Source organism: Melanotaenia boesemani, chromosome 1 (assembly GCF_017639745.1).
Source record: "Melanotaenia boesemani isolate fMelBoe1 chromosome 1, fMelBoe1.pri, whole genome shotgun sequence".
NCBI lineage: Eukaryota > Metazoa > Chordata > Actinopteri > Atheriniformes > Melanotaeniidae > Melanotaenia > Melanotaenia boesemani.
Genome location: NC_055682.1, coordinates 33,807,600 through 33,819,852, shown reverse-complemented (window position 1 = coordinate 33,819,852; position 12,253 = coordinate 33,807,600). Strand labels below are relative to the sequence as shown.

General features: G+C 38.8%; 1 protein-coding gene across 8 annotated transcripts in view; it reads right to left on the bottom strand.

The window, feature by feature from the left end:
* The window catches only part of LOC121640474 (A-kinase anchor protein 13), a 126,149-nt gene that overhangs the window by 51,663 nt on the left and 62,233 nt on the right, over positions 1-12,253 (bottom strand). For all 8 annotated transcript variants that reach the window (XM_041989604.1, XM_041986584.1, XM_041988049.1 and 5 more), the window contains exon 10: positions 9,221-9,275. In XM_041989604.1, coding sequence (XP_041845538.1) covers positions 9,221-9,275 — 55 coding nt within the window. The remainder of the gene's footprint in view (positions 1-9,220; positions 9,276-12,253) is intronic.

Genomic DNA, 12,253 nt, shown 5'->3' with positions numbered 1-12,253 from the left:
CAGCACTTGTTTCGAAGCATTACCAGATGAAAGTCTATTTTCACTAAAACAACATGACAGCACAGCCTAGGTTTATAAATCTGCATCTCAACAAACAAATGAGACCAAAGTGGAGATGTTTGGTCATGATGTACAGCAAAACACTCAAAGTGAAACCAAACAGCATATCACCAAGATCCAAATGTAGTACTTTCCCTCAAGGGAAAATGAAACTTTTTTTCATCTCTTTGATTCATTAAAAAACAAGTCACAGTCAAGACGGATCTAATTCTATCGCTGGTCTTTCTAACATCATCAGTGCATGAAACTGATTACACGCCAGATCCGTTTGCTCAACCACAAGAATATCACTCCATAAATGTCCAAGTCACCTGAGACTTCCAGAGCCACCTGCTGAATGCGGTCTTATTGAAATTTGAACATGATTGCAATGCACTACAAAGGTGTCGTTTTATTATACCTGCAGGACTTGTTAGATTCACCACTCGCTCCGTAGATGAACTACATCTTAAAATGATGCCACAGCAGGTGGAAATCTGCTTTACAAACTGTAGAAGGTACAGTAGGCTATGTAATGAAATTTTATACTTTTATATTTTATACTATTTTAATTTTTTACAGCAAAGACGTGCATCATGATGTGCTCATGGAAGCAGACTGCGGGCTGCTGTCCACGTTCTGAAGTAGGCTAATTAATGATCTGCTTGCACATAAAGCTGTAGGAGAAATTTGGTATTCACCAATATAAGAGTAAAGATAGAAACAATTCTGTGGTCTACGAAAAACAAGTTTAAGAAGATTTGTAAGAAGATATTGGTGAATGAGGCCTGATGATACAACAGATGGCTGAAGATAGTCCTGATGTTGGTCCACTTAAAGTCCAAATGGTAAATGGTCTGTATTTATAGAGCTTTACTGTACCTGGAATGATACCCAAAGCGCTTTACATCATACATCACATTCACACACTGATGGCGGAAGCTGCCATGCAAGGCGCTCAACCACGACCCATCAGGAGCAATTCGGGGTTTGGTGTCTTGCTCAGGGGCACCTCAACATGAGCTCAACAGGCCGAGGATCAAACCAGCAACCCTCAATCTACAAGATGACCACTCTACCCACTGAGCCACGCCGCCCCAGACCTCACGTCATACAGAAAATTATTACTTTAAATTAACGCAGAGAAATGTATGAATAAATGAATAAATGGGGTTCAACAGGTAAAGAGTAGGAATGTTTTAAATACTGATACATCGATTCAGTAAAAATTATATAAAATTATCAATTCAAATGAAAAAATATTGATCATTTGTAAGACATGCTTAAGACACATGTGGAATTGTTTGCTTTACTCTAATAATCTAATGAGGAAAAGGCAGATTATCCAAAGGCTTGGTGTGTAACTACGATAAAGTCAGACAGTAGTTGGTTATTACAACTAACTTCTAAACATATTTAGTTTAAAACTCTAAATTGCAGTGAAGTTTACACTATATCGTGCTTTATTGTTAACAAATAGAAATTTAATCTTTATTTTCTTTGGCTTGATGTGAAAAAGCTCAATATAAAGAATTAGGTACAGTCCAATTTGGTAAAAGAACAGATTGTTTTTAATCTAAATGTCTAACTGAGCTCAGGAATAAAATTAGATCTTAGTTATTTTTTGTAAGTTCATGTGAAAGGAAGTGACTGTGACATCAGCATGTGATATCATCTCATATTGATCGCAGACTCTTGAATCAACCAAAATTGTATCGTGGCAGAATTTGTGATATATCTGCAAACACTGAATCACAATATATTGACTCATATCATTTTGCAGTTAATCTTGTGATTTACACTCCTATTAAGGAGGAATACATTCCCAGTACGGACCAGTTCAGACCCACTGCACTGACACAAACAAAACACTCAAATCTCACTTTAAACTTTGTAATATTTAATTCAGACAAAGCAAGTACGCCTAATATGACTAGCAAAGGTTTATTTGTAATTTATTCTTTTTAGAAACTATTTCAAATAATTTGACAGTATTGTGGTGAATCTCTACGTTTAAATCCAGCTGTCAAGTAACCACTGAGCCAATCACTAAACCACAGCCTGCTCACTCATACCCTGTAGAGACAGACAACAACACTACAATACGATCTGTTACTGGCTGTCACATCATTTCATCATCACTATCGGCTATTTATATACAACGTGGCAGGCAATAGGGTAACGCACTGAGTATGAATTTTACACTGACCTCTGGCCTCATCACACTCTGACTGAGTGGTTTTGGAAACACATTTAAGTCTTCTCTAATTGGTTAAACAAGAGGATGCTGTGTGGTGGTCTCAGACTTATCCCTTTCACACCTGTCCGCCAAAACTAGCAGGGGACTGTGAGCTTTGACAGCTGTCTCCCCCCCTCTGTTGTAAACAGACCCCCTCAAAACCACCACAATACACACACATACACAAAAGAGCTCGGCAAAGAGATAGAAAGATCTCTGGTGAGTCAGTGGGTGGTTGAGGCTGTTGGCTAAATTGACATTGAATATAAATATGCAATATATATGAACTATCATTTAATATTAGTGTGTCTTTACAGTGATGTGTAATACTAAGAATATGTAAAAAGGTTCTGTTGTTTAGGACTTGGCTTGCTTTAAGTGTATATTGTTAGATTAATGCAAAAAAATAAATAAATTAAAAAAACATAAAGCAGATACGATCCAAACAAACTGGACCAACCATCCTCATAAGAAATAAGAGACAAGAAAAATCATCTGTTGGGTATCAAAACCTTTTTCACTACACATTCTACTGTTGGTTTAGATAACAGGCTTTAAGCTTTTAACTGCAGATAAAATCTGCTCTTACTGATAAAACCCTATTTATTTTTCTTTTCAGCCTATACCCGCCTGTCCTGTGAATCCAACTACACTTCATGTTAAATCTACACAAGGTCCTCTGAGCAGCTGGGTGGATTTTCTCCCACATTAGCATTCCAGTCAGTCCTTCTGCGAAGCTGAGAAGCCACTCAGTCCTGAACTCACTGGATGACGTCATCAAGTGTGTGCAACAACATCTTGTGTTTTCCTTTTATTTTTTATTTTTTCCATCCCGTTGCTGTGACAACTGAGACTGAACTGAATCATTTCATAATCAGCCATCATTCTACCATCTGCAGTCAATTTGCTGGGTTACACACACATTGACTAAATCTAACCAGCCGCTGCAGACTGGTGAATAAATAGATTAATAAATGCAGCATGCAATTTGATAGAGAGGCCACTGACATATGGCCTTGTATTTTTCACTGATAGAAATCTATCTGCAGGCAGTTTAGAGAAGATACTAAAACAAAAGTGTAATTTAAATCCTATGATCAATGCAAAACCATGTTTTAGCATTGAAAGGTTTTTCTTTTTTGCAATGTAATATTTTTACCTTGAGCCTTAGTCACACCTGGTATCTTTCCCCTTGTGTAAACATAAGATTACTGAATTAAGCTCAGCGGAACCGGATGAGGCTTAAACCCATAATAAATGTATTATAATGGAATATCCCAATCAGCAGTGTAAAGCAGCAGAATGGCTGGGTATAGATGAGGAAGCCACAGGAAGTCTGGCTAGCTCCCAAACTCATGTCCTCCAACAGAGCATGAACAGTAACGAAATAACATGGGATGTGTGTCCAGATCCATCCTAAGCCACAAATACATAACATGTTCTGTGCACATGTGAAGAAGTTGTTGTTGTTTTTGAGCGCGTGTTTAATTAAAGTCTCCTTTTGCCACCAAACTGAGGTTTTGCACAAACTTGTGAATCATTTGCAGTTCAATCCCATATTTGTTATGTTTGCTACAAGGAACAAAAAGTAGATCAACTTTATACAATATCTTTATGATTCCAGAGTTAACAGGAAACTGTTAACAGTGTTACAGGAGAACTTATCTCCAGCAAAGCAGAGGTAAGATCTTAAATTTGATCTTGACTGATAATGTTTGGAAACTACCATGGAAGAATAAGTTCTGCTAAGAAGCTCAAGTATCTTCATGGGTAAATCAAAGTAAGAACTGACTGCTGTGCTATAACCTCGTGGTGATGATGTACTATTTTATTAAGATATTTTATTTTAAAGTGGTGGAGCAACCTATTCATAACAATCATCTCAAAACACTTTTATAAATAGTTAAATTTAATTAACTGTAGTCTAATTATAATCCACAAATCCATTTTATGATTCACAGTTAAATTTATAGATAACTTTGTTCATTTAAAGGTCCCATATTATACACTTTATTCCCAATCTGAGACCATTCATTAATATCTAAATGAAATATTTCCGCCATGGTATGGACAAATCGACCCTCAGTTTGAGTGCAGCGGCTTCTCTTCACCTCCCTCTTTTTAGCAGCTTCAGAAATGTGCCGTTTATGGTGGGCGGAACCCTGGTGGAGCAGCTCAGCTGTTGGCTCCGCCCATCGCATCGCCCGTCATGAGGTGATTGACAGGTTAATATATTTTCAAGCTATCAGACTAATAAGGCCGAAACGATAAAATAACTGCCAGCTCTTACCTCTCCAGCTGTGTCACGGACAGTTGGTATTGAACCTGGCTTCAGCTTCAAACGGTTGGCGAAGCCTGCTTTCCATGCCCCCATGTTGTGGAAACAGTCCTCTTTGAAATGCTGGCCACAGACATGCAAAACCTTTGGAAGTTTTCCGGGTACATTTCCTCCAAAAATAAAATTAATCCACTCAGTCCTCGTGGGTTCAGTGGATGGCAGTAAAAAAAACGTTTTCGTGTTCATTTATGCAGCCACAAACAGAACAGTGCTTCTGTCGCTTAGCCATGTCCGCTAACGAGGGTTGCCGAAGAGGGAAAAACACTGGGCGCTAGGTGATTTTTAGAGGGCGGGCTTTGAGAGCCGGTAGACGGGTCCATCGCTCTGTGGGGAGTGGTTATTGTCCCTTATGACGTCATAACGTACACGCTTTCAAACAAGCTCATTTCAGCGCTTACTTCCCTAGAGGTGGAGCAGGGGGGAGAGAGAGCGCCTGAAAGAGTTTCACACTTACGGGTCTCCTACACATGCGGGGGGACCAGTATGACTGTTCCAAAACCATTAAAAAGTGAATTTTGCATAATATGGGACCTTTAAGCTAGTTCATAAAAAAACAACTGGCTAGCTATGAAAACTGAGAGACAAATCCTCTCTTCTCCCATCCTGAGCTTGTGCAGAGAGGTGGGTGACAGTGGAGAGGAAAACTCCCTTTGAACAGGAAGGAAAACCACAGGAAGGGTGGTTACCTGCCTCAACTGGTTGGGAGTGGAGAGGACAGGACAGAGGGGTCAACAAGTCCCATTACTCAAAACCAGGAATACTTAGTTACATGTTATCTGCAACAAACACGGCGCCCTCTCAAACACATAGTTCCACTCTTCTTTAACTCACGAGCCCAGGCTCAGGTTCACATCAGTGTGTGCTGAGCTGGGTATTGCTGTGTATGTGTTTCTCTTTCTTACTACCTCCTTTGTTGACTCAGAGCTACACCAGCAGTGGATCACTAAATAATCATATGATCAATGGCTAACCCCCATATGCCATTTCTGTACTTGACATGCAGTGAAGGCTTGAAAAACTAAGTGAAAAGGCGTAGTGACTTGTTGTGAGAAGCTTAAAACAAACTTGTTCCTAGTTTCTCTTCTCAGAGACTAACAGCTTGGCTATATTTAAACAGCATGAAGCTGCAAGCCACAGCTGTAAGTAAAAAAAGATTAAGAAGAAAAGCAAAACAGATAGGGGGTTTATTGACAGTCTTTTCTGCTCAGAAAGGTTTCCAACTATAAAGAAATTACCATATATTATTTCAGTGACAGCCATCATAAAAGCTCCCTGAATTTTCTAAGTATTGAGGAATGGAATTTTAGTGCTTCCTTTATCATCCCATATAACACAAGAACCACTCGACCATCCTGTATAAAATCATGTAATTTTACTACTGCAGACCCACGTTACACAGGTTGCCTGTCATTTTTATGTTTTTATAAAATAATTAGATGTAGGAAAATTATAAAATCTCCTACATCTTGTTGCCTCTAATGTCATGAGTGTATACCTCCCTTACGTAGAGAACAACAGGTAGGATCACTTTTAGTGTGGCTCGATTTGTCAGCATGAACACACAATGCTGAAAGACCTTAGCCTGGACCACCTCTGAATGTGGCTGAAGTAATTGGACCTCAGTGTGTTCTCAGCGTGTTGGGTCTTATACGAATGTAGTTAGAGCTGTGCACTTGTGACTCAATAAAAGACGAGTTAGTTCCAGCTGTGTACAAAGCCAATAATGCAGTTCAGTTCAACATCATTAACGCTGACACTAAAACATAAGTAAAGCTTTGATTATTGGAGGCATTATAAAAGTAAACTTCATGGTACAACAGCTGGATCAGGTTGTATGGGTGTATCTAGACAGAACATCTGCTATAATGGGCAGTAATATAAGTAAACCAGAGCCTGACTTGAGACATAACCTGAATGATGTGGTGTCCACTGTACTGTATTCCAGTCTGTTGTAATGGGTAAATGGTGGATTAGATAAAAAGCCTTTCAATAAGTTTCCTGCCACGGCTCCTGCTGCAACCTGCTGCTGCTTACCTCATTAAATAAATAACCAGAGGGAGACGGAGGGAGAGATTTCCACCAGAAAGGAAGTGATGTCGACCAGCTGCTACAAAGGAAATCCCAGCTTCACCCTCCCTTCCAGTCTACCTCTGTTTGACACGTGTTTTTGGTTTTGTTTTGTTTTTGTATTTCTCTCCCCAGTTTTATGTTCCTTTTCCTTTCCTCTGTTTTTCTTCATGTCATCCATTTGGACCTCTTTTTTCCTCTTTCTCCACTGTACAAACTGATGTCTCCTCTGTGTTCCACTGCAGATAAAAGCCAGTTTGTTCTCAGGCTCATCGATCTGCTGATCTTTTTTTTTTCTACTGAGATGGTTTTCTCTGCAGACAGACTCATCTTGAGAAGGTCAGAGAATTCTTATCTCTTTTCTTGCTGTAGCCATCACCTAAACTGACATATATGTGTCAACACTGAAGATTTTCAGATTAATCTTTCTCTTAGAGTTAACACTGATATACTGACTAAAATACAATCACATGGAAACTTTTCTACACTGACAACCGAGATGAAAGTGTGACAGAGGGGGTTGATTTACTACTGTGGACCAAACTCAAATAACTTGATAAATTGCCATGACATTTTGTGTAGGGGACAGTCATGATCCTCAGACTCATCAATTGTCAGTCATTTATTTTCATCCACGAAGATACTATTTTTTTGCTTATAAGTTTTATCAAACATTGAGACAGTAATAATTTGGGAGACATGTTTAATTGTGGAATTGTTTACATTTGCTTCACATTGAAAAACAAAAATATCTTACTTCAATTTTGTTATCCATAGGTATGTTTAAACCTCTAAATAGGAGTAGGGTTTACATTACTTCCTGCAAATTTCCATTTTAAAGCTCAATATACAGAATGTGGCACTTTATGGTGTGTTGTCCTTAGCTAGGCAATTCTCTCTATGAATTGGCTTATTTGAACACAGTTATTATAAACTGGATTAATATGGATTTGTTTTAATTGGATCACAATGAACTGGCTAGCATGGATTATGTCTGTAAAGTGCCTTGAGATAGCTTTGCTGTGAATATGCGCTTTACAAATGAGGCTGAACTGAATTTAATTTAGTTGAATTGTTAGAAGAACAGATTGCTTTTCATTTAAATTTCAGATTGAGCTCAGGAATAAAATTAAGTTTTGATATTTTAGTTGTTTTTTGCAATTTAATATGAATAGAAAGTGACTGTTAAACCAGCATGTATGATATCGATTTCTGACTAATGAATCAGAATGAATCACTTTTAATATCGGCGTTGTTATCTGCTGATTCAATATGATACTAAACTTGTGGTTTAAACAACAAAACAAATAAAAGAAGCACTTAAACATAATTTGCAATTTCACTCTGGAATCAATTAAGTATTTTTCATTTGATATTCATTTGTGAAATCTTTTTTATGTTTTCATTAACATTTAGCTCAAAGTCCTGCTTTACAAAGTCAAAGACATGTCTGAATAACACACAAAAAAGAAAAACAGAATCAAAATAATCCAGAGGAATATATTTAAACTAGGCTGAACAGATTAGATAAAAAGAATGGAGTCAGGGTGTCGACATGTTTAAATATGAGGAACATGCTACTGGTTGAAATACGGATGAATTAATATCACATCTTTTACCCCCAGTTTTATCCCTTCAGTCCTGCTGGTTCTCTAGTAAACCTGCTCTGTTACAGCATGCGGGAACTTCGTAGATGATCGCTCTGAATGGCTGGCTCAAACATGCCTCACATCACCACCAAGTAACCACACAAACGGTTTGTTAAAACTTTTCTTTACAGTCAAAATAACGGTCAAAAGCAACAACCTCAGCTATTTGCTGATATACATGACAGCTGTCTTGGTTGTCTAAGACCTTACTGGAGCTTTCTATAACTTGAGTTTGCAGACATGCAAATCATTAACCACAGAGTTATAGAAAACTAAATCTGCATGCAAAGTGTCTCAATCTGATATACCAGCTTCCATATTATTCAAAGTCTGGTTTAAGTAAACCCAACACCATCTGAGTGTAGTCAATGTGGGCCTGGAAATCTGTTCAGAAAGCCAACCATATTATAACTCAGCTGCATATCAGACATTCTTCCACATCAAACTTGCCAGAAAGTTATAAACATCAGCTGAGAACAGCCTGATGTTTCCGTGTACATGATGTGTAATAGACTGCATTTCCTCTTCTGAGTGGAAAACCTGGAAGACAGCCAGCTCAGTTTCCTTCACAGGTTAGGATCAAACAAGAAAAAGTGGCTCTTCCAATGGAGGAGCTCAAACAACGTAAGCAGCTTGGTTTAAGGTCGGAATTGGCAAAAAAAAAAAAGCCAAACATCACTTTGTTTTCACATCCCATCAACATGTTTCAGATCACACACTGATGCAGAAATGACCCAGTGCAACACATTTGATAGGAAGTAACTGATGTACAGTTTTTAGAAATATTCAAATATATAAAATAATTAATAAGAGAAATAAACCAAGAAAAGAACAGTATTCCAAGTGAATTAGAGAGGTTAGGAAGCAGTGGCGGCCAGTAACTCTTACCTGAGTGTTGAGTGTTGCAGGGCTGATGGAGCGACGCCTCTCTGTCTCGGTGGATCTGCAGAGAAACAGGAAGACACTGAATCAGCCTCACTAACATGTGATCGTCACCCGCAAAGAAAAAATAATGTCTGTTAGGAAGTGCTACTCTCTACACAGAATGGGAGGCACGAAAAGACACCCTTTATAATGCCTGTATTAAGTGTATTGGCAGGATTTCATAGCTACAATCAGGCTCCATGTTGCCCACAGAGGAACTGCTTGGAAAGATTTAACTTTGGTCTGCTCTCTGCCTTCAGCATTCAACTGTCACACTGACACCAACTCAAACACAGTGACACACACACGCGCACTGCTTGTCAAAGATCTGTGGTTGGTTGTGAACACACAACACTGTGTGCCTTGCTTCCTCTGCGGTTTGAATGTCTATACAGCAGCTGTGTGTGTGTTTTACAGAGTGGGCTGGTTTTTAGCTGTAGGAGCCACAGGCGCACCCCCCACCCACCTACCCACCCCTTCAGAGGCAACACAAAAGCTTCAACGGTTTGGCCAAAGCTGTGCAAATTTGAAAGACAGTTCTGAAAGTGAAGCTCACACAGCCTTGGAGGAGCTCACTGTTTTAATAAACTCCATAAATGGCATGTAGATAAAGATGATGAGCTCTGGCTTTGAATGAGCCCGTCATATTAACCTCCTGCACTTCATAGCAGATTATTAGTCTATTAAAGACATTTTGCCACAGATTCTTGAGCAGAAACCTACATTACAAAAGCATTACTAGTTCACAAAAGTGTAATATCTGAGTAAAGATAGTCCCTCATTCACAATGCTTATGATCCGGCCTCTGTTAGCACTTTGTTCCGGCCTCTTTTTAGATAATTTCCCCCCTTCTTAATTCTTCCTATTAAACTTCCACCTCCACTGAGCTCAGGTTAAACCTGGCTTAGATCAACAAATTAACATTACCCTTTAAACTTGGCTATGTAAGCCAAGCCTCTATAAAGATACCTGCAACAGATATATAACTGAGAAGCACAGCTTCCCTTCTGCAGGAGATCCTGATGGAACAAAGATGAAGGTCTGAACGCTGTCATCCCTACCACGGGATGGACTCAACATACTGAACTAAACCTCTGATCCACGAACACAATGAACCTTGTTTCTGTGACGCAGTGTGAACTGTGAGGAGTTTAACTGAGATGGTTCTTGTGGCTCGTATAGTAGCTGATGATTTCATGAAAATGCAGGAAATAAATATTTTAAATATTTAAAAATGTCAAAGTTGGAAGATTTTTTTAAGGAGCACTGCACCAATTGGGCTTTTTGACATGAGTATAATACTTTAGAATGCTGGTACAGTTAAAATACAGATGTTATTTAATATAATGCAATCGTGACATTTCATACAGCACACCGCAACTGACGCATGCAACCTTTTCTTGCAATACTCAGACCTTTGCATAAAGATTGTTTATTGTTAAAGATGGAAAGCAGACACTTTGACACTACAGCATCTGACGCCATCTTGACTATTTAGGATATGATCCTAAAATAGACTGTTTTTTTAATTAAGCAAAGCAGAAAAATCAGATGGAAAAGCACAACAGCTGCAACAACAAAGAAAAATGATGATTAGCCTTCCGTGACCAAAAGCAGAGGTGAAGACGATGGGCAGACAGTGAGAGTTATACAGGAATAAAGAAAAAACGACACGATTAACACATAAATAGTTCAAGACAAATTATATATTTAATATGTCGGTTGGCTTTTTGTGTTTGTGGTAAAAGTGGCTCTGCTGTTGTGTTTGTCTCGTTAATGTGGCTGAAGATCAATGCTCTAAATCAATGATGCAAGAAACCTAAAGAAAGTCAGGTCAATTTTGCAGCACTTTAATTAACATGTGTAAAGATCGACACTTTATGTTTGTGCATTAAATATAAAGATATACAGTAGTCTTCAAAAAGTCTAAAGCAATAGTTCTCCAGGTTTTCTGAAAGGCTTTTAAACACTGTCTTTTGACATTGGCTGCTTTTTCACTCAGTTTCTCAGCCTGGTTCTTGTCCTTACTAAAGGAAAGAAATTCCAGCTACATGAAACTCTAAGGTCAGTACTTACAGCTGAACAAGTTCAAATCAGAGCACTGTCACCATTATGAGGATGTGACTCCCTTAGCTCAGAGATCCTAAACGTAATGTGTTTTCAGATAAATCAAAGCAATAAAAAGAGGCAGATTTTAACATTTGAAAAGCTGAAACAGGAGATTTAAGACACAATCATTCGACAAAGACTCATGAAATCGCACCGTTTGTTGTTGCAGTTTATAGCTTGTTAATAAAATAGACTTCGAAACCTCTTATCTAAGATGAAATATTTCTTTTATATTCGACATATGGTTGTTTCACGTTACAAGTCTGTAACTATACAAGTCTACCATTTTCATGGAAGTTTCAAAGTTACAGACTTATGACCAAGTGATATAGAAATACGGAACGCTATGAATAAAGAGAGGTAAGGAAGTCAGGACGGACTAAATTAAACTGAATACACAGCAGTTACTAAATAAAACAGAGAAATGAGATTGAGCCAACAGATACTTCAAGGCATAAAAATAGAGGATGAGAAGACCGGATGAGAGAGCCCAAAGCACCAACAAGGTCAACTCCAGAGAGGCTTTTAAGAAACTAACCCTCTGCTCTCCCAGTGTACACTACTGACTAGCCCACTGACCCAGAGAAACACTGGGCTGTGTTGCTGCGGGTTAGGGGAGCGGCGAGCGTGTGAATGTTTCTATGCACGCTTGCATTCCTGCAAATTTACCAACGGCGACCTGCTTACCAACTGGCACCATGTTCAGGCACTTCTGCAAGCCAACAGAGCTGCTTGCATGTACCCGCGTGACAAACACTTATGCTGCTGTTTTCTCCCTCATCAAGTCTGACGCGCACACAGCAAATCCCACATGCACAGATGCAGAGCACACAGACTTCTTCCTCTCACACAGCTGTGTTCAGATATCAAACAGGGCCCGCTGAGAGA